At 32.8% G+C, this 22,972-nt stretch overlaps 2 protein-coding genes across 4 annotated transcripts; both read right to left on the bottom strand.

Moving 5' to 3' along the window:
- Positions 1-4,205: 4,205 nt before the first annotated feature.
- Positions 4,206-11,184, bottom strand: LOC111026034 (homeobox-leucine zipper protein HDG5). 2 transcript variants are annotated; one of them, XM_022303999.2, is made up of 12 exons: positions 10,944-11,184; positions 10,416-10,623; positions 10,129-10,322; positions 9,784-9,901; positions 8,434-8,622; positions 7,256-7,738; positions 7,066-7,167; positions 6,744-6,956; positions 5,952-6,120; positions 5,594-5,862; positions 5,397-5,492; positions 4,206-5,192 (listed from the first exon to the last, which is right to left on the bottom strand). In XM_022303999.2, exons 2-12 carry the CDS (start codon positions 10,551-10,553, stop codon positions 4,716-4,718), a joined length of 2,448 nt encoding a protein of 815 aa, XP_022159691.1. In that variant the 5' UTR covers positions 10,554-10,623; positions 10,944-11,184; the 3' UTR covers positions 4,206-4,715. The 2 variants fall into 2 exon arrangements, with proteins under 2 accessions (XP_022159691.1, XP_022159692.1); XM_022304000.2 differs by lacking the exon at positions 10,944-11,184 and adding an exon at positions 10,746-10,763.
- Positions 11,185-17,072: 5,888 nt separating this feature from the next.
- LOC111025863 (uncharacterized) lies at positions 17,073-21,091 on the bottom strand. Of its 2 annotated transcripts, XM_022303752.2 has the most exons (3): positions 20,892-21,091; positions 17,694-17,764; positions 17,073-17,603 (listed from the first exon to the last, which is right to left on the bottom strand). In XM_022303752.2, the coding sequence occupies exons 1-3, from the start codon at positions 21,020-21,022 to the stop codon at positions 17,308-17,310; spliced, it is 498 nt and encodes a 165-aa protein (XP_022159444.1). In that variant the 5' UTR covers positions 21,023-21,091; the 3' UTR covers positions 17,073-17,307. The 2 variants fall into 2 exon arrangements, with proteins under 2 accessions (XP_022159444.1, XP_022159442.1); XM_022303750.2 differs by having other exon boundaries at positions 17,073-17,764; positions 20,892-21,090.
- Positions 21,092-22,972: the final 1,881 nt, after the last annotated feature.

The following is a 22,972-nucleotide window of genomic DNA, read 5'->3' as shown; positions in this document are numbered from 1 at the left end:
ATGTGGAGATCGAATCTAACCTCTAGCTATTGGAACAATTATCAATAGCTCGAGTGTTAATTTCTTTTAATTCAACAATTACAGAAATAGTAAATTAAAAAATCAACATTTGGATGGTATTTTTGGATTAACAACTATAGGATTTTTTACAAATCAATTCTATCATCTCTCTTGTTTCTCACACCTCTAGCCTTACATCTTGGTTCCAAATATCTAAAACTCATTTATATGCTTGCTTCAAACTGTCGCTCCCAGGACTTGTAATATTGTTTTTTTTTTATCAAAATCTTCATATAATGTTAAGATTAGGGATGGCAACGGGTCGGGGGCCATCCCTGTCTCGTTAGAGGTTTTTCCCCATCCCGCAAGGAACCCGTCCCCATCATAAATATTTTTTTTAATTTTTAATTTTCTTAATTAATTTTTGTTATTATTAGTATAAAAAGTGAACAAAAAGTGGCTAAATGAGGTGTTAGTTTTTGAGTTTTTTTTTTAAAGAAATCAAAAAGTATTTATAAAATTAATATATATTAATATTATTATATAAAAAATAGAAAAAGTAATAAAAAATTAAACAAGGCGGGTCGAGGACGGGACAGGAGGACCGGCCGGGGAACCCGATTGGGATCCCTGGTTTGACCCCATCCCCGGTCAAACCGGGGAATCTCTGACCCGATCGGATCAGGTACCTGTGGTTAACTAATATAGACTACTATATATAATACCGACGTGGTTAACTATTTCATTAGGACTCAACTACCCAAGAGATTATTAACCTATATAAACACCAAGAGCCACAAATTGTAGTGAAGTGGTTTATACAAATTAATCCACTTTGATAGATGATAGTTGATAGGTGACAAAGTGGAACAAAACCTCAATTGGCACATGAATCCTTGTCTAGTTAATTGGTTGGCACACCCTCATCCATATGGTTTTGTCAACCACAAAAATGCTTTCATTTAAGTCAACCATTTGAATATAATGAAATTTCATATGCATGTATATTTGTATGTAATTAGAGGGACAAATAAAAATTTGGATGTAATTTGATGTAATTTTTTTTTATTATTCAGGAGTCGAGGATTTTGACCTTTTTATCTCTATATCTGAGATATGCATACTGTCTCTATATCCGTACATACATTGGAAAAAAAAATTGTATGTAATTGAAAACTAAAATTATTTTTGGATCACAAAATATAATATTGAATTATCCATTATTGTTTGTTTAATTAATTATTGTTCTTAGAAGGCCACATGGACACTAGCTGATTTCACAAGAGGAATATTACATGATTAGACCACAACATCAAATAGAAATATATTATGATTCTTTGCAAGCCAATCACATACATGCCTCACCTACTACTCTTTCAATTAATGATCTAATTTTAGAGAGATTTTTTTTAAGGGAGAAAAAAAATTGTTGTTCCATATATATATTGAAAAAGAAGGATGATAAATAATTAGTAATATATTATAGTTGTTAAGGACAACCGCATATTTCTCACAGTTTTGTTTTTGGTTTCATCCCGAAAACTTCGTACCAATTAAGATAATTATCTTCTCTTTATCTACTATTGATCACTTCTTTCCTTAACACATGTGATTTTGTTTCTATTATTTTACGAACCCAACAATAGTATATTAGATTATACCCTAGTGGGGGCTTTTTTGACAAGGTTTTATTCTATTATTTGTGGTAGAATTTCAATATGATACAATATTTAATAGTCATAGCCATGAAGGGAGAAATCTAGGACACTCACGTACTAATTTTGTTTGTTGTGTCCTTTTTTTGTATTTTTTTCTTTCAAAAAAACGTGCATACGCAGTTTTATACATTACTCAATACAAATATAAGTAATTTTACTATGGAATATATAAATAATAGTCGCATGATAATCGAAAAATTTTGTTCCAAGAGCCACGTTTTGTACACTCAACATATATGCAAGGACGGAGTCATTACGGAGGGACGGGATTATCTTACCTTCAAACTTTTTATGTACATAATATTTCAAATCCATAGGAATCACTAAGAGAAGAAACTCAAAGGCCTTGAATTGTAACCAATCAACAAAGTATTACCGAGTGAAAATAGAGACAACTTTAATCCTAACTTTCTTGTACATTTTTTTTAAAATTTAAGACGAAAACACATATTCACGTAACAGCTAGCGTTATCTCTTAAACAAGCTCAATTATTCTCATAAGTTCGAAGGACAATCTTTCAACCATCCAAAAGATTCTTGTATTATGAAATTATTTCCCCCAAAAATGGAAAATCTTCACATGCATGACATTGATGAGACCACCATATCTTTTACATATCATTTCCAATTATGAGCAAATATTTTTCTTTTTCTTCCCTTTTGAGAGGGATGCATTTAGCAAATATTGTTGCCCTTTTTAGCCATGGCTACCCTGAAATTGAGGGGATATGTCACTCCACCAATGGCCTCCAAAATCATTAAAATGGATAACATCAATCATGCCCTACCACATGCAACCCATCAAATTTAAAGACCCACCTTTGGATTCCTTTAATCATTCACAAATTCAGAATAACATTTGAGATTGCAATTTTGGCCAAGAATAATGGATATATTATTATTAGTATTAATTATATATATCTACACATTCTAGAATACAATATGGGTTTCTTTTTTCTTTTCCAAAGGAAATAATGTTTTATATTTGACATTATTGTACTTTATGTATTATGGCTTGTGCGGTTCTGCCAATTTTTTATTTTTCTAAAAGTTACAAAAATAGCACAATAAAGATCGTACATATTACATTTATATTGGCCCCTCTAAATTTACAAAAATGTAACCAAATAAAAAAAAGGTATAAAACAAGTCAAATGATAATATTTTAGAAGCTTCCCACATTTCATTACATATTCCATTACATGTGTAATATTCCTATGAGTAGCAAGCAATCGTATAGTAAAAATTATTTTGCAAAACACAACTTATTTGGAAAACAAACAAAAATTCCAAGCCTCATTTTAAATAGGTAAAAAGACAACATTTTCATAGACCTTTTTGAATATAATTAAGTCAACTAAAAAAAATGTAATTAGAACGTAGTAGTCTCGAATTAACAGATCTTTTTTTCCTGACATGTTTAATTTTCTTTTGATTTGTAATAAAATATTGTAATTTATCCAAGAACTTGAATGCACGAAAGGGAGAAAATGACCTCTTATTGATCATAATTAACCACATTGTTTTTACTTACATCAAGTTATAATGGTAGCGCACAAGAATTAGAACTTTTTAAATTGATTTATCTTTAATATAATTTACGTGACTATATTATAGGAATAATGTTGTTGGCAAATGATTTCTGTTATTTGTCAGCATAGGAATAATGCTCCAACCATTTTCTAAAATTAAATAAATAAGTAGCTTCAATCAATTTTTTTTAATATAACGTGTGGGAGTCGTTGGAATTAATCTTTTAGTCAAAGATATATGTCTCCGGTTAAGCAATGACAACTGTTGTTCCTATGAATAGACATTATAACGTTTAAAAAAAAAATACTTGTATAAAAAGATACAATCAGCAAAGTAGTATAAATAAAGTTATTCTTTATAATATCACATCATATTATGGAAGGGTTGAAGATTTGAATTACTGGTGCATCACTCTAAGTCCTCCGAAAGGATTTTTTTTTTTCTTTACAACCCAATGCGTACCTAATCCAACCTGAAAATATAAGGGTTCGATTAAGTTAAGTTGTCCGCTTAAGTCGATTCCATGACGAACCTAAATTTTGGGATTGTTAACAAAAAGTCTCCAACCCAAGACCCAATTGAACCGGTGTAACCTCCCAAAAAGAACCGTAATAATTGATAACACAAATTGCAGCTCAATGGATCATGGGCCATGATAAAGTCCAGCCCAACAAGCAGATGAGATAGAGGAAAGAAATTGAAGATTTTGATAAATTATACCTACTACTTCTAGGAACTAAATATTGAATTTCAAGAAAAAAGTTATTAATAGGACTAAAATTGAAACTCAAAATATTTGAAAAACCAAAAGAAGACAAAAATCCAATATTTTTTTTCTTTTTTTTTTTAATTATACATAGCAATAAAATAGAGAAAAATAAGGACCATTTTTTAGAAAAGCAAAAGAGAAGAAAGGGATGTGTCAAGATTCAAGATGGGTAGAAGAAGAAGCAATAGAGACAAGAAGCATTAAATTTAGAGTCATAATAATTAAAATAAGAATTTGAAAAATAAGCGAAACGACGACGTCCAACTGACACGGAATTAAGCAGAAGAAGTCAATGCCCGAACCACCACCCTTGGTGACTGGACAAGGCCCCACTTTCTGACAGCCTTGTCAGAGACCAAGGGTTTTATCTGGTGCGTTCTTGACTTCCACAACAACCCTACACCATCATCCACATCACCAACTTTTACCCTACTCTCTTATTTACCCTTCCAAAAACAAAAACTACTCCTATACTTTTAATTTAATTACATTTTAAACTAAATTTTACCTTCCTCTGTCTCTCTCTACCAATTATCCACAATCTCCCACTCAAAACCCTAGCTTTCTTTTCAAGTTACCGAAAATGCCCTTGCAATCTACGTCAAGGGTGGCATGAGGGAGGGAGATTTTGGGTAATTGGTAGATGGCTTTCCTGCTTTGGCAACCCCATTGCTAGGTGCACCACCCCTCCAAGCTTATTGCTTGGGTGGCGGTGGAGGAGGCGGCGACAGTGGTGGTACATTTTTCACCTCGACGATAGTATTGCTATTGTCGAGACGAGTCGAGCTGTCGAGAGCAGCGTTGATTTGGTGCACCGTGTTGCAGAGGTGGTTGTTGATTGCGGTTACGCTAGAAAGGTTGAGCTTTGCCGAGGGGATGGTGCTGGCTAGAACTTGGAGGCCGACGGTGAGGAGGCAGCCGGAGTTGACGACTGCAGCTGTAGAACCATCGACATCAGGCGGTGGCAACGGATGTCCGTCGGCGGTCAACCCGACGACTGGGATGATGGAAAATCCTATGGGGAGGAGGGGAATGCAAGAGGGGTCTTCTCCGCTCATGGCTAGCTGAATCGAGTCGACGTCGATCGTCGAGTAGACGACGAGGCTGCCGGACTGGTCCGTACAACTCTCCTGCAGCATCAGCTCAACATGCTGGGAGGAGTTGCTAGCCACCTGCAATGTTTTTGTAGTTCCAATCAAACAAAATGAAAATGAAGATAGACAAAAAAAAAAAATCAACATAACAAAATAAAAAACTATCAACATTGTCATTCCATAGAATTGTATCCTTAATGTATCAAAAATTGAAATTAGAGGTTAGAGACTATTTAGCATTTAGCTAAAAATTTATTTTCTTTTAATATGAAATTAACTCACATTGATACGAAGTAGAGAGATGCAATTTCCCGGGTGGGATCCATTGGCGATGTGAGCCACCTCGTGCAACGAGTTTCCATTAGAAAGAACCTCTAACTAAAAGATTCAGTTATCGTAATCTATCAGCTTAAGCATCATTTTAGAGTAGAAGATGAAGTAGAAGAGAAGGATGAAATTAGGTCTTAGGTCTAAAGTACCTGGGATCGGCGTCGTTCATCTCGGAGGAGGTCGAAGACCCGGTAGGGAGGATAAGGAAGCCAGGTGGTGGAGACGGCGCTGAGAATAACACCATTGGGCTGGCCGGGCTCGACGATTTTGCGAGTGGTTATACGGACGGTATCGTCGGGAGAATCAGATAGGGCAGTCCAGGATTGGCCGCCGGAGGTGCTTATGTTGAGGGAGAAAGTTCTGATCATCCTCTGTGCCAGTTTCATTAGGTTCTGTCTTGCTTCTGGCGAAGGAATCACTACAAAAAAAATATATATATATATTCAAACAAACCATAAAATGAAATGAATAATACACAAATTGAATAGCGAAAAGTGAGAAGAGAACCTCCGAGGTCAGAAATATTTCTAGCCATGAGGCTCGCAATTCTCTCGCATTGTCTCTGCAAAATAGCCAACCACCGATTTGCCCCAAAAGCCATTCCACTTTGAACCAAGTTATTGAATATTTGATGGATCGGCTTCTCTTCTATCTCTGCGTGCTCCACCCATGTAACCTAATCAACGTATGACCACTCAACAATATGAATAAAATATTAAATTTTTTCTAACTCAGGAGCTTAACATTTTGTGTTTTATTAGTGTAATCTATCTTGGTATATAATTACATCAAGAAATTATGTGTTTGAATTTTTGTAAAACTATTTTTTCCCAACGTCTAATACTTATTGAGTTCCGCAACTGAAAAGAAATGTTAGAAATATAAAAGATTACCTTGAGATTAAAAAGCATGTCAAATTCACTTTTAAATATTTCTTACTAAAAGAAGATTTAATAGTAAAAAGACCACTAAGAAGTGCTTCACTTTAAATGTGATTAGTCCTAAATTTACACTCCAAAGCTATTTGGGTTTAGTCTAATGGTAATTTAAATGTGTTTTGAGAGTAAGAGTAGAATGAGTGATTTTGGAAAAAGAAATTTAAGTATAATTGAATTTTTAAAATTACCATCCGCAATTTATTCCTAAAATCAATTTTTTTTAATTTGCTAAACCTAATCAATGGAAACAAAGGTAAAAGCAATTTTGGGATGATCACTCCAAACGCACCCTTCATCATCAAAGCGCGACCACTTTTTAACCCTAATTAATTAAGAGAATGTGAAAGTAAAACAAATTTACCCTGGAATAGCCATTGGGCATGTCTTGGATTATGCAGCCGGAGGGCCTTCTCCTGTATCTGGGAAACGAGTGCTGCAGGCCGTCGTGGAAACTGTCGATCGGAAAATCGACGACGGCCCAGCTTCCCTCCTCCGCGTTCTGCTGGCAGCACCGGAGGAAATGGGCCTCTCTCGTCGGAATCAGTGGAGACAGACTCTGAAGCTCTGCGTACATCTGAATGTATACAATCAAAACCCAACAAATACACAAAATTAATAAATCTTAATTTTACAAAACTAAATTTCTAACTTTGGAACTGGAAAATGGGTTTTAGCTTAATTACCAGCTGAAGGGAGCCACTGGCATGCCCGGAGACGCTCGATGAAATTACTTGCACAGTTTTTGCCCTAGCCACGATTGAAGGGAACAGCTCCATCCATTTGTTCTGAAATTGATAATAATAAATAAACCAATAATCATCCATTTTTCTTCATGTTTTAAGAGTTTCAATTACGCGCGGTGGCGGGACTTACTGCATCGAGAAAAGCGTCGACGAGAGTGATGCTATTCATTATGACAACCGCGCTGTGGCGAGTGGCTTCAGTAGTGAATTCATCTGTGAGGTGTTGCTTGAGGTTCAGTGGCCATGGAAACATCCTGGCGTGCTCTTCTACATTTAGGACTTCCTTGCCGCTCTCCGTGTCTCGGAGCCAGAGCGGTTCGGTCGAGCGGCACATCTTCACGAGTTCAGCCATGGACGACACAGCGAGGTCCATTGCGAGTGTTTTTTCCTCCTCGATTAATAGGCCGCCCTCCGGGAAGTGGGCGGCCTCGGGTGGGAGCATCGACGGAAGCGGCATGATCATGTCCCCGGAAGAAACCATGGCCTCTGTGTATTGCCTTGAGTAGATGTTCATGTCCAAATCCAACGAAGGTGCCATTAGAGGAGCTGTGGAGGGCATCCCTTGGATTGGACGGCCAGTGTATCTTGAGGTCAAGGAGCAAACTTGTTCTAACTGTTAACAACAGAGGTAATTAACATTAATTAAGCATCCCAATTATGCTAAACATTTTTTAAGAAATATTTGCTCTGAAAAATGACTTTGAGAATATAGTAAATGAACTAAACCAAACAAATAAACTATTTGAATTAGATTGATGGTTGGTTCAACTATTTGAGGGTGAGTTTTATTCAAGGGTACCTTTGTTACGTTATAGTTTCTTGTTTCTTGTTTTTCGTATTTTCTAAGTTCGTTTCAAAATATAAAAAAAAGCATTATTTTATCATTATTAACTTATATAAAATGTATAGTAAATATTTAAAAAATAAATATATGATTTGAAAATTTAATTTTTAAATAAGTATTCACTCTTTTAGTTCAGAGAAAGAGAAACTAAAAATGATTAATAAAACATGTTCACGTAGAAAACAAAAACAAAGAAAAAAGGAAGAAATAATTACCAAACACAATTATGTTTCTATTTATTAAAATACGTAAAAAAACAAAAAACGAGAGTATTGTTAAACGGGCCAAAATTTGCACAAATTATTGGAAAATACTTGGTTCCTTAACTGTTATTTTGTTATTTAGTTCTCCCCTCAACGAGTTAAGTATTTTCCTAAATTATTCACATGGGTGTATAAGTTAATTTTCGACCTAATTAAAGAAGTTTAACCAGCCTTTTAAGTAAATAACACATTGTTAATTACCTGTTCCCTTAGTCTTGCATTCTCAAGACGAAGCTGCTGTTCATCCAAGCTGGGCTCCCCCAAGATGCTTTGCCCTCCACAGCTAGGGCATATTATATTTCTTAGGGCACTTTGCAGCCTATAATTCTCATTCTTTAAGGTCTCATTCTCTGCCCTAAGTATCACATTGTCAGCTCTGTCTTGTTGTGCCTGCCAAACATATTCAAACAACAAAAATTTAGACCTGTTTCACAACAATTTCAGCTCCGTTTGAAAGTCGATTTTCGTGTTTAGTTTTCTGTCTTTAAAATTTTATGTATATTTCCTTTTGATTTTCGTGTTTAGTTTTCTGTCTTTAAAATTTTATGTATATTTCCTTTTAATTTTATTGGTAAGTTCATCATTCTTACAAATACATTTGTATTTTTTCATCAATTATTTTAAAAATGTTTTTAAAATGTAAAGAAACACATGGAAGTAACATTTACACGCTGTAATCTTAAAAACAGAAAACAAAAGATAAGATAGTTATCGAATAAGCATATAAGTTTTCCTTTTCGGTTTTTTAATTTAAAAAATTATGTTTGCTTCCTCCCAATTTGTTTAATAGTATACTTTAATTCGTAGTTAAATTCTAATAAAAAACAAGGTTTGAAAAACCAACTTTTCTTTTTAGTTTTCAAGTTTTGGTTTAATTTCAAAAATATTTGTAAATAGATAAACAACAAAACTAAGTAACACATTCCATAAGTAACATTTATAAGCTTAATTTAAAAAAGTAGGAGAATTATCAAATGATCCTTAGCCTCTTTCTTTTTTTTTTAAGGCAAAATGGTCCTTGGCCTCTAGTCCCCCTTCTTCTTTTCTTCCATCACATTTAATAATTATTTCTTTTAAACATAAAAAAAAACCCTAATTATAAAATAGATTAAAAAGAATATGCATGCAATATAATTTCACTTGCTAAACTGATCTAAAACACTGGTAAAAGTTAAAGAAAGGTGAAGGTGAAGCATTTAATTTGAATTGCCATTGGGAAACACAGACACTTGGACAGTTAGGGTTTTTAATACAGCAACCCACAGGGCTCACGTTAATGGAGGACAGACTGTAAAAAAGAAAAGAAGACAACCATGGGAGCTTGTAAGTAGTAAAAAAAAAAAGTGACCCAAAATAAATAAGAGAGATGATTTTTGCCCTAGAGAAGACATGTAATCATAATAATGGGTACCCAGTTCCCAGTTTAGGGTTTTAAACCTCTTAAATGTGACCAAAAATCTCGCTTTTTTTTCTTGAGAATTGAGCTCCACATGAAAAATAATAATGGGTTTGCAAAAAAATTGGGATTTTGATAGAATTTTGTGAGTTTACCTTCATTTGGGTTCTGCGGTTTTGGAACCAAAATTTGACTTGGCGAGGTTTGAGGCCAAGTTCTTGGCTAAGTTTTAGCCTTTGCTTGTCATCTGGGTGTGGACATTCCTTAAACAAACTGTCCATAAAAAACACAAACAAACAAACAAGGCCTTTCTTAATATATGCTAAAGAAACAAACCATAAAAATGAAAAAAAAAAAATATACACTCCCATTCTCTATATATCTCATGCAAATTAAACCTCGATTTTAACGATAGGTCGAAAGTTCGAATCTCAACTCCAAAATTGTGACGTTATAGTTCTTGAAACGGGAAAGAAAGGAAAGAGAGATGAGAGAAATACGTTTCCATTTCTTGGATCTGGCGAGCAGTGTGCCTATGATAGCGTTTTTTCTTCTGATTTTGCTGAAGAATAATGTTATGATCATTGCTCTCCATTTCAATTCCTGCCACGTTTTCTTCAACAATCTGTTCACTTCCAGACCCACTTTCCATATCGTCTTTCCCTGATCTCATCATCAGCCCATTTTCTTCCTTCTGTAAATCACATTTTCAAACATACCCATATAAGCAAAAACAAAAATTAATTGAAGGCTAAAACAAAAAAACAAAAAAACAAATTGAACTTACTGGAACAATGGAAGGAAAATGTTGGAAATTGGACATGAAGTTGAAATTAGGGTTTTGAATGGGAGAAGAGAAGATAGATTCAGAGGAAACCATATTCCCTCCCATATTGCTTGACATCACTTGGCAATCCCCATACATTATATTCTTCTTCCCCTTTGCAAAATATTTATATATATTACACTTAGATTTAGAGTACTCTACTTCTCACCTGCCAAAGATAAAGAATTTCAACACATATTAGAATATTATTTAAAAAAAAAAAATCTATTAAGACAAGTGTTTAGAATCTAAGCATGCAAAAGATATAACAGAATAAGGGCAGCTACCAACTTTCACTTTTTGTTTATGGGATTTCTTCCAAAACCCACCATGAAAACTCCACCAAATACACACAAACCTTTTTTTTTTTTTTTCTTTTTTGATCTTTTGTTGTTTTTTAAGGGATGGGGAGAAAGAAAGTTGAGAACTTGAGAGATATTGTAAGTGAATACACCCAAAAAAACTTAAAAATGGAAAATTCTTCTTTACCCTTTGCCAATTCTCCTTCTCTTTTCTCTGTCGGTGGTTTCCAATAGATGAAAACAAAACAAACTGAAGAGGAAGAAGCCAAAGAAGAAGAAGAGAGAAGGAGGAGGAGAAAGAGAAGAAATCTCTCTCTAAATTCAGACCCACAAAAAAAAAAGAACTAAAGACACCCACTTGGTCTTTTTTCTCTCTCTAAAAATCTCACATCTTGCAAAGGATGGAGAGAGAGAGAGGGGTTTATGCTTTGTTTGGTAAATCTTTGAGGCTTTACAAATTTGAAAATTTTCGAGAATGAAAATAAAAATTATACTCTAAAAAACTTTGAGCCGTTAAATATAAGAATCTAGACGGTCCAAATTATTCGAGTTGTATTGTTGGTATTGTATTTCGTATTCTCTCTCCGTAATAAATTTGGATATTAAATTTTGAGGAGAAAAAAAAATTTCACCACGATGAGTTTTAATGCACGTTGACAGAAACGGATCAGCTCCAACTTTCTACCAGCGGCTGTTAAGTTACACGTGGCGGATTTTGTATGGATGGCTATTCGTTTCCCTAGACTACCGCAAAGTCAAACCTCTACGTTTCTCTATCTCACGAGCGACTGGGGTCGCGTGGAGGCACGCGATCTGTGATTCGGCTGTGAAGTGTAACTACGATTCGGGATAGTGGGGTTCGTGGGTTTCGTGTGAATTTACCATTTACCGAGACAGCAAGTAATCGGATAGTGGATTGAGGGGGTGGGGTACCGTTTTAACTCCAAAAAGGTTTGACGGGAAGAAATTAATCGTCCGGTCAACAGGTCAAAAGAATCTGGACCGTTCATTCTCTGGAATCCTACGGGTCCACGGAGAAAATCTAGGGCAGGGTTTGGTACATGCTACACAAAAGAGTAACGCCCGTTTTTTTTTTCACCTTTATTTTTGTTTGACAACCAATTTTGGTTAAATTGTGAATTTAGTTTTTATGGATTGTGCATTATTTCAATTTCATCTTTGAGGTTAGCTTTAAATTGATCTTTTTTTAGAACAACGTGTAGGAGTAGAGATCGAATTCACAATCTCTTGGTTGAAAATACATAAATGTCAATTATCACTGAGTTATGCTCGATTTGACAATTTTAACTTGGTCCTTAAGATTTGAATTTAGTTCAAGTTAGTCCATATAGTTTAGTTAAACTTTATAAATCATTTATAACATTATCATATTGACAAATTTGTTATACTTGCCGACCAGCTAATATTTTCTATTTGACTAATTGTGTAAGAAGTTTGTACTAGAGTTTATAACCAAGTGAATTAAAAAAAAAAGTAGATCTTTTGGGTGTATAAAATTCAATTTATGGTGTGAGAATATTTAACCATATTATAAGGGATCATCAGCATAGTTCAAAAATAATTGACACATGTTACTGATCAAGAGGTCATTAGTTCAAATCCTTCCACCCCACTTGTTATACTAAAAAAAGCTATATTATAAGAACCAAGTTGAAACTAAGTCCAAATTGTCAAGATATTATATTGAAACTTTTAAAATTATAAAGATAAAATTGTAACTTAAAGCCCAAACTATAGGAACTAAATTGAAACTTTTATCAAATTTTCAAACTATACCTAAACTATAGAGAAGGAATTTGTAATATAACCCTTAAAAATTAAGGTTTGTTGGCCAAGTTTTTTTCCCCTCAAAATGGAGTAAAATACTCTTTTCAATGTAATGAGTTTTCAAAGAAAACTTAAAGTAAATTACTAAGATTAAATAGGTAATTGTTGATCTTTTGAAGATCAATCAAGTATTCTAAAAGAGCTTTAGTGCTGTCCTTATGAGTGGTAAGTTTCAATCTCATCTCCCCTTATTCCTACCTACACGATATTCTGATTTTACTAAAATTAATGTTTTTCATCGAAATACTCAAAGTCAATTAAAATCAATCATTAAATCAGAATTCTAAGAACCAAGGGTTGGAAAGAGAAGAATTTTCATGTGAATGGTAATATATGAAAATATTTTGATGTAAAAATATAATAAAGTTTGCATGCTTGCCATGTATAGAAATGCAATAATGGGGTGACATTGAAATGTTATTTTATTTTAGTTTCCAATGGTGATGGACAACTCAATGTCATAATCTTGACATTAGGGTTTGCATGTAAAGTTTGTTCTTGAAAAGCCTCATCAAACTGTTTCATGAATCTCAAAAGGATGCACATGTACATGTGATTCCTAGATTAGGGTTTAAATGCAAAATAAATATGAGAGAGAGAGTTATAATGTAATCCAATCGGATGGCTACAATTGGTTACAATGTAATTGATCCAACGACTATACTGATTAAATCGAAATTTAAAAAAAAAATGATTGAATGAAGCTGATATAATACGAAAGACTATAGTTTCGAGTAAGATTAAATTTTTTAGTTAAATTTTGGCTTTTTTATTTTTTGTTAATTGAGTTAAAATTTTGTAAATTCATGAATAGTGGTTTTTTTTTTTTTAATGACGATAGATCTTTATTATAATTTTCATAAAATTTATGGAAAAAAAATCTATTCTAACAATAGTTTTTAAAAAATGGAAAAAAAACCCACTCTAGCTAGAAAAAGAATTTTGTTGTTTTCAATTATATTTTTTGGATTAATATTTGTTCTCTTTACAAATATTTGATTATTCATGAGATATTTTAATCATTTATTGTTTTTTGTTTTTTGTGTAGTGTTAGGGATTTTGAATTAGATATTTATGGAGAAACAATTGTATAAATATTTAGATATATATTGCACTTTATCATAGCTATATATGTAATGTGAATTAATGGGTATTTCATTAAAGCTTTTGGCACTATGGCACTAAAGTGTAATTAATTAAGCCCTTGAATCAAATAGATTCCATACTCACTATAATTGTACCAACACCAAAATATGTGTACAACTTTCCCATCTTTTATTTTGGTTCCATATATATATATTTTTAATATTTTGTTTGAACTTTTTAAATTTTTATTGTAATTATGTCGTAACATATTTGTATCGCATTTAACATAAATTTACACCATATATATAAAAAAAAAAAAATTATAATACGAAACATTTAAAAAAGTACGAAGATGAAGCTAAAATAAAATTTAAATTTTATGACAAGGACTATGATTTAAACCAACATTTCTTAACCATATGATCTCAATTTCTCGCACCTCGGTAAAATTAAAGTTTAGATTTCATTTTTTTCTTTGATAACCTTCATCGTGATTTTATTTTTCTCCTTTTTAAGTTTGTTCCATTTTGTTCCTACAATACTTTCAAACTATCTATCTAAGTCCCTTAAAATTGTGATCATTATTTCTAATTTACTTTTAATACGTTGATAAATATAGCGGCGAGCATGTGTATTATAACAATGTCCAACATAAGCATGAATTCAAATCACATTGACAAGATAATATAGAAAATGACCAAAATTGTTATTTTGAAAGTTGATATACAAAAATAGAAATGATCAAATTTAAGGATCGAAATAATTACTTTTTGAAAGTTTAAGAGAGTAACCTAATGGAACCAAATCTAAAAATTCAGGGCTCAAATGAGATTTAAATCCAATAGAACAATATAAATTTGATTCTTTCACTGCCAACAGAGACTTTAACTTTTTTCACTTAAAAAATTGCCCCACAAAAATCTTGAAGTGGAGCCAAGAATTAGAAGTATAAAAATAATAAATAATAAAAGAAAATAATAATAATAATAGTGGAGAGGAGAAGTTGGTTTGGTAGAAAATATAAAAGTGTGAGCAGAAACCATAATGGTAACGCGGCAATTTCTGAATAAAAATTGAAGGGATTTACTATTTGGTCAAAAACCAACCGGAGCTACCATCATTTATCACTTCAACTTTCGCAATAAATTCGTTAGTACAAACCTCACTTGTCTACCTCATTTTTTGCAGTCCAAAAATTAAAATAACATTTTTTTTCCTTCTTTTTTTTTTTTTTAAGATCCAATTTTTACAAACTTATACATATTAGTTGAAATCTAATACCATTCAGGCCGAGTCGCCTACTACAAAATCAAACAGCAAAAAAGTTGATGAAAATATAACCTTAAAACTAAACTCAAAACTTAGTGAAAGTGGTATAAGTTGCAACTTGCAATACACAACTACAAAATTATCTATAAAAGTAGTCTTTATATGGCGCGTTTAATCATGAGTAGGACGAGCTTTCATTTTTGCTATAATATTTTATGGGAAAGTTATAAGTATGGAAAAAACGTTTAGTAAAATTAGCAAAATAGCAATTACATTTAATTTTTTCAAATATATCATTTAAAAAAAAATGAATGTTCAATTTTAAAATGACAATTTTATGCAAATCATATATATATGTAATATATTTATAATAATTTGTAATATATCTGAACTACTGATGATATATATATGTGATACATAGCTCATATAATACTGATATGAGTGTCTGATATATTTGTAATGTGTATGTGATATACATCTGATAAACTAGTGTCTGTGCAATATGAGTGTCTGATATACTATTGATATAAGTGAAAAATTTTGCTATATTTGAAAATTTAAAAAGCAGGTGGATTTGCTGCCCACAATTCCCCGCATTTTAACCATTAGGGATTTAAAAATTAAGCACTCTGATTTAAATTGTTTAGACCAAATTATTCAAATTGAAATTGAATGGTATTATACCCAATAATTTAATATGATGCCTGTTTTGATCCACAACTTGAAGAGGTATAATCAATGAATTTTCTCCTGAAAAGTGAAAACTATGACAACTATATCCAAATCTGATAATGCCAATTTTAATTCTTGCCATGCAAACTTATGGGAATATATACTATAAAGCAACTCAACAAACTCTATTACTTTATGGGAAATTCAGCATTCAAAGTTTGTAGTTATTATAATTAAATATTTGGTATTCAAATGCATCAAATTTGGGTTCCTCTCAATAAAAGGTAAAGTTCCTCTCTTAGCAAGAATTACTATTAAGTAACCAACCTTTGTCCGATCTGAGTTTGAACTTCTACCCTATCTATTGTACTAAAAAAATGATTACTATTAAGTAAGAGAAATGTGAACACCAACTTAAACATGTAGCTCGACTGGTTAATAATATATATTCTCGACGAAGAGGTAGAAGGTTCGAATAATTCCTACTCGCACATCTCGTGAACTAAAAAATAAGGTGGGTTTTTGAGTTATTCCACCCTCGTCTCTCGGGATCACGACCCTTTTCCATAACCCAAATAGGGGGAAAAGGAAAATTTTGTATTGTATTTGAGTAAAAATATAGTAAAGAGAGATAGAGAGATGATAATAAGTTCACCTGGTATACGCCTTTGAGTTTGGTTCTTCTGAAAAGAGAAATGGAGACGAATTTGTCCAAAAGAGTATTTTTGGAGAGTTTATACAAAATGGATCTTCCTTGTCTTCCAAGTTATCAAAGAATCTACACCTTTCATGTGTTACTTTTGGTATCAAAGTTAAAAATTTCATGGATAAGAATAAATATTGATACACAAAATACTTGGTGCATTTACACATATACACACTGTAATAAATCTCAAGCATGCATGAATGTGAGTATTAATTGTATGATTTCGTTTTGATTTTTAGAATATTGCTGTGATCGAATGAGGGCCGAGTTTGATACCATTCAATTAAGTATTTGGTTAAATTATAAGTTTAGTCCCTAAATTTTTAAAATTACGTTTAATAGGTCTCGTAATTGAAATAGTGTCTAATAAGTCCATGAAATTTTAAAAATATCTAATATATTTCTAAACTTTTAATTTGTGTGTAATAGAATAGTTCTATGAATTTTAATTAAAAAATTAAAAGTTTAAGAACCTATTAGATACAATTGAACTTGTACTTCAATTTAAGTGTTTGTATCAATTTACACATTGAGTATGGAAAACGATTTTTAAAAAAAACTCGGATATCACATATGCCTCTAATACTCTCTCTTTTACCACTACTTTAATTTGCTTAATCCTTCCAGTATATTTTGAAAATTTTAAGTCCAAAGAATAATAATGTAGAGAAGGGAAAAAAAAAACGACTAAATTGAATATAAAAATTCTAAAAAAATATATGATATGTATGTTGCTTGCTGCCTAAAAAATGTAGTTGATAATTGAGAATTAAACATTCCCTATCTGATTTCTTCATGGCTACCAGTAAGTACAAGTTCAAGGACGTGTTCAAAACATTGTACTGCAAGAAAGAAAACCTTTCTATTGTCTCCAAAAGCTCAAAACTGGAACTAAACACTGCTATAAAACTGGATTATCAGCCAAATAATTTGGTCTCCGAGGAAAAGACAACTAGAAGACATCTCTCTTCTAACTTCGGAGCATCCACTGCAAGATATCTTCCCGAATAACGCAATCGAAACTTCCTCTTCTGTAATTCGTTTCCATTGCTTCAGAGCCACAAATGCTGTATTGTCTGTATTGGATCTTGGTCCCAGCAGGCTTTGGCTGCCTCATGATCATTGCAAAGGTGGGGAAGGGCTTAGGCCATCTGCGTATCGATGAGGTAATAGACATATATTGATCGAATTTCTGACTAATCACCGCTCGAGGGCTGGCCCGATGTTTCAAGTAGGAGTTGGAAACCTGCTTTATCATTTTCATGCCTGTGATAGCACCATCCTGATGTTCACGAATCTCTGCAGATGGTTTCATTTGGTTAAGCCATTGCAAAATTCGGTTACCAAAATTCTTACCAACTTCTATGTCTTGATGCTGAACATTCTGGTGAACTTTTACAGCAACATCAAATATGGAACGTGTACGCCTGCAGTAAGAAAAAAATGGTTCCCCAGCAGTTGATAAATAACAATTCTGAACTAGCGGCAATGTTATAGTACCAGTACTTCTGCTGTTATTATGGAATTATAGTTAGTCTATGAAGGCTAGTACCACGTCATCCATTAGATCAGAATTGGCATAGCCAATGCTCCAATAGTTCGAGGTTTGGGACATTCTCAATGAATTTAGGGTATAATTTGTGACAAGAACCAGATGAAGAAGTGGTGGGTAGAATAAGAAGCAATATGGGTCCAAAAAACAACTTAAATTTCTTTAGTTTACATAGACAAGACGTGGTGGGGTAGAATAAGAAGCCATATTATGCCCTTGGAAGCTGATTGAACGAACTGACTACTTTTATAACTTTACATAGACAAGGTTCTACCATAAAACTTAATCATCATGAAGTGAAGAATATCAAATAAGTACCAACACCCAAGTGACGTGTAAATTTCATCTGAAAACAGGATAATTTCAAAGGGAACAGAAAGAGGGCAAAATATTGAAGCTTTCAGTCTCCTTAATCACAATAAAATGAAAAAGAGAGGAACAAAAAACAGAGGAACTAACAGCTAGATAGCCCTGCCAATTAAACTTCACTGTATGCTACCAGCCTACCATAAATAATCAATGTTTAATAAGTAATAGGTGGCCTTGAGGCTTTTTCTCTCAAAGAGACAAGACACCTGCCTTAATGAGATTGAAAATAAAAGACAATGGTCACATCCTTCAATTACCACATGCTTAAGTAAAGATTCTTAAATTTTAGTTTTTAAGCCATGGTGCTAAAAGTAGTAAAGGCTTAAATTACCCTAAGTCATGTTATAGTACTATAATTTGAAGAATAGACAATAAGTTGATATTATCCTTCTAGTCACTACAAGAGGTGTAAAGATTCCAAGCCTCAGGGCACAACCCCTGAAACCTTTGAAAACATTGTATACATCATACTTGTCCTTACTTCTATGTTACAATATAACTCGCAAAATAAATCATACTACGAAGAACTCATGCAATATCAGAGACATAACTACAACAACATATAAGTAAAATGTAAAATGTTAATGAAATCAAAGATCCTGTGAAACCCCAAAAGAATTTTCAATTCCTATGACACTACCAAGAAGCCAAGATATCTACACTATTACAAAAAGAATCAAAAGACTTAGCTTTATTCTTGAACGATTGAAGATTCCTTTCCAGCCACATGTTCCATAATAGAGCTGTAAAAGCACAATTCCACAGAACTTGAATCTTTCCTTTAAAGTTCCACCCTTGAAAGCACTCGATCATCCAATCATCAATATGTTTAGGCATACAACCAGAGAAATAAAAACCCCCCAAACAAAAACTGCCATCCCTTAGTAGCAAACGGACACTGAAACCTTTAACATAGTAGCCACTGACCAGCTGACTAATTGCATATTTAATAGCAAATCTGTGTATAAAGAAATCTTCAAGGATAGCATTCAAAAGAAGGTGGCATATCATAAGCATTTCTCTAAATCTGCTAGCTAGTTTGGGGGCACAAAGGTTACATTATAGCTTAGCCTGACAATTAAACTTCATTGATATGCTACCAGCCTACCATAAATAACCAATGTTTAAGAAGTTATAGGTGGCCTTGAGACTTTTTCTCTCAAAGAGACAAGAAACCTGCCTTAATGAGATTGAATAGAAAAGACAATGGCCACATCCTTCAATTACCACATGCTTAATAAACATTCTTAAATTTTAGCTTTTTGTAAGCCATGGTGCTAAAAGTAGTAAAGGCTTAAATTACCCTGACTCGTGTTATAGTAATATTACATACAAATGTGGGATACTATAATTTAAAGCTGTAGTCTGTAATAATGATTTCAAGGATTTCTGCAAACACAATTGAGTAATAAGAATATAAATTATCATGTAGGGGACCTATGTAGGGACAAGAAAAATGTTTGGAATAAGTGAAGCACTTTGGTATTGCATCATCTAAGATGGAAGAATCAGTTTGATTGCAGGAATTCGTTCCATATTCTATCCATTATTTTAAATAACAATTTTATCTTTGGATAACTTCAAATGAAAAGGAGTCTACTCCAACCGAGGCAAGGACTTAAGTTAAAAACTTAATTTAAAATCCTTGTTATCTCTTGTGGAACTGGCCTTAGGGTAGGTCATGAGCACAATGCAAGGAGTGGGACCTCAACGTCCCATTTATCAGAAGAAAAAGAAAACCACTACCTACAAGCCTATACACAGGGCCATGAAGAGTATGGCAGAGTCTATCCTACTCACTTCCTTTTCCATGCAATAGCAGTTTACAAGCTTCAACCAGTGACCACATGTTCCAAACATGATACTTCAGATAAGAAGAGTTATCAGCTTGAAACTTCACTAACTTAATCACCAAAAACTATTGTCTACACTCTACAGAGGAATTCCTCATCTCACCATGTACATTTTCCACATATCCAAAATAAATAAGTTCATCAACCATTCCACCAGATTGCAGATAGTCAAATGTAAAGGCCTCAGTCTAGTTACAAAAATAACATCAGAAGAAAAATAAGTTCATCAATAATTTCCATCAGATTGTGTACAACCAGATGTGGATGCCTCGATTCTGTAACGAAACGCTGTGAAAAGCAACACGGTGGAGCATCAACGGTGGAAAACGTATCATATTGAAGCCCAAAAATCTTCTTTTAAAACAAAACCAAAAGGTTTACTATAGAAACTTTTAGCACAACTGACATATTAGATAGTGAAAAGAAGAAAAGATACTTTACTTTCACGATAAACAGATTAATTCCAGGAGGTTAATATACCAAGTGAAACTCGATATGTCCATCATTTAGTAATCCAATCAGTATCTGAAACTAGTGCTAATTTCTTCATTCCAATATATAGGATCAAAATTATATTTCCACAAACAAACTATCGACATGTATAGCATATATAATTTATGAGTAAATAAATTGCTTTAATTAAACTCTACAGAGTCGAGAAAAATAGAAGATATAGAAAGAAAGAGAGAGATTGCGGTAAATCAACGAGACAATGTGCAAACACATAAAGAAGCATTAAAATTTACAGAATACGATGAACAAGAGAGAAATATTAAATACCCGCGAAGAAATTGGCGAATCCGAGGGTGCTTTGGAGAAACAAGACGCCGCTGAATCTTCAGAGCGAGTTTATATGTTCGCTTCAGCCCCAAGAAATACGCCGTTGCCAATGTGATCTCCCATAACACCATTTTCCCTTCCTCTGTTTCCCTTCTTCTTCTTCTTCTTCGGTTGTCTTCCTTGAGCAACGAGAAGGGGAGTAACCAAACATGTTTCATTCAATCTCAAACGTGAAACTCTGTATTTGGGCCTCAGCCCGGTCAAAATGGGCTCTAACAGCCCAATATAAAATTGCCGAATTCATCATAGGCCTTTACAATTTAATTAATTCTAATTTTTAAGTTTTTTTTTTCTTTTTTTTTTTTGATATTCTAATTTTTAAGTTAGAGCATGGATGGCCAAATTAAAATAGTAATTTTGATAGATATGCAAAAGTATCGGATATTGTATATAGCCAAACAATATTTTAGGCATTTTGACCCATTTTTTGCTAATACTAAATAAAGAAAGGGGCTACGACGGAATTATGTCGTTATAAGTCTAGATATGTATAAATCTAATATTATCAAGTATTTTTATAGTACGACAATATAATATGTTATGTAGAGATTCGAACACGATTGAAGATAAATGTTGTCAATCTAGTGTTATCAAGTCATTTATTCTTTCTAGAAAGATTTTCCTTCTTATATTTTCCGCTTTCTTTATCCTAATTTCTCTAATCATTTCATCTAAGCTTGGATTTCACGCACTTTCTTCTTCTTGCTCTATTCAAACCGTAATTTCTTTGCCTCTTCCAAACACGTACATACTTACATGGTTTCACTCACTTAAACTTTTTTTATTTACTTCTTTCACCCTCGTCTATTATAATCGAACTTATTTCTTCCTAATATTTGAACTACTCACTTTCCTTTTTACCTTCCTTCCAAATGCTCAATTCTTATTAATTCGAATTCCATTCACTTTCTTCTTGTTATATTCAAATTCTAACTTATATCGTGGCTTTCTTCGGTCAAGTGAATTTGAATAGAGTGAACAATATGAATGAAGAAAAGAGCAAATGTCGTCAAAATATGAGATAATGATGTTTTTCCTATTGCTTGGTATACGGTTTCAAATAGGGTATATGAAGATGAAGTATATATTTGTTAGCATTTAAGCTTAGGTTCATTTCTATACACATGCATGAATTCCTAGATACATGAATTGTTAGGTTCATGTAATGTATTAAGATATATGAATTCCTAGATATATGATAATGTATTAAGATACATGAATAGTATGTATACATGTATCTATTTATTTTGTGTCTTTTAGATGTGTCTTTTGAATGTTATATAAAGGGATCATTTCTCTCGTTTGTAATGAAGCAAGAAAGAAGCAAATTCAAGCATTTCAATCAAGAAAGAAAAAAGAACAATATTATTCTCTTGTATGTTCTTGAGTTTAATAAGACAAATTTTTTCTCTTTAAAGTTGGTGAGTTTTAGAGTGAATTCTAGTGAGAACTTATCCAACGTTTCCAACAATATTTTGGTTGTATTTTTAACCTTCTACAATAGGACGTTGGAGACCTACGATTCACTTTTTTTTTAAGGAATAACAAATATAAAGAGTTTTTATATAGTACAATATAGCAAACTCATTGTTTTCATACTTCGTTACCATATTTTTTGGGATCCTGGTTTTGAAATACGGTAAAGGATCAATTGATTTATTGAATGCAAACATATCGTATTTGTACATGTATCCTGTAATTATTAATTACATTTTCAGTGTCTATATTTTCACTACCCTCTATGATGCAGGTGTTAAACATATCGTTTGCAAGTAGATATACGACATGGTCTGATTAGGTAGATTTGTTAAAATCATTTCTAAACATAATCGTCATACATGTAACCTTCTGTTTAACACCACAATGTGAAACTCATTTTCAATGCATTCGAATCAAAACCTGGCTAACTTTCAAGTTATGGTCGTGGATTTTTCTGCTCATTTCCCATCGTAGAAGATAGTGATAGGTTTAAGGAAAATACTCTATAGAGTTTTATATCAAGGAATAGATTTTCATCACTA

Source organism: Momordica charantia (assembly GCF_013281855.1).
Source record: "Momordica charantia cultivar OHB3-1 chromosome 6 unlocalized genomic scaffold, Mcharantia_2.0 BLBB01000006.1, whole genome shotgun sequence".
Taxonomy (NCBI): Eukaryota; Viridiplantae; Streptophyta; class Magnoliopsida; order Cucurbitales; family Cucurbitaceae; genus Momordica; species Momordica charantia.
This window is presented reverse-complemented; position numbering and strand designations above follow the sequence as displayed.

Coding starts and splice junctions, on each gene's coding strand:
- LOC111026034 (XM_022303999.2), bottom strand. CDS start 10,553: ATGTATGGGGATTGCCAAGTGATGTCAAGCAATATGGGAGGGAATATG. Junction 6,957..7,065: donor CCAGTGGCTCCCTTCAGCTG/GTAATTAAGCTA, acceptor GTATACATTCAG/ATGTACGCAGAGCTTCAGAG. Junction 5,493..5,593: donor ATGAACGACGCCGATCCCAG/GTACTTTAGACC, acceptor TGAATCTTTTAG/TTAGAGGTTCTTTCTAATGG.
- LOC111025863 (XM_022303750.2), bottom strand. CDS start 21,022: ATGGTGTTATGGGAGATCACATTGGCAACGGCGTATTTCTTGGGGCTG. Junction 17,765..20,891: donor ATTCGCCAATTTCTTCGCGG/GTATTTAATATT, acceptor TTCTTACTGCAG/GCGTACACGTTCCATATTTG.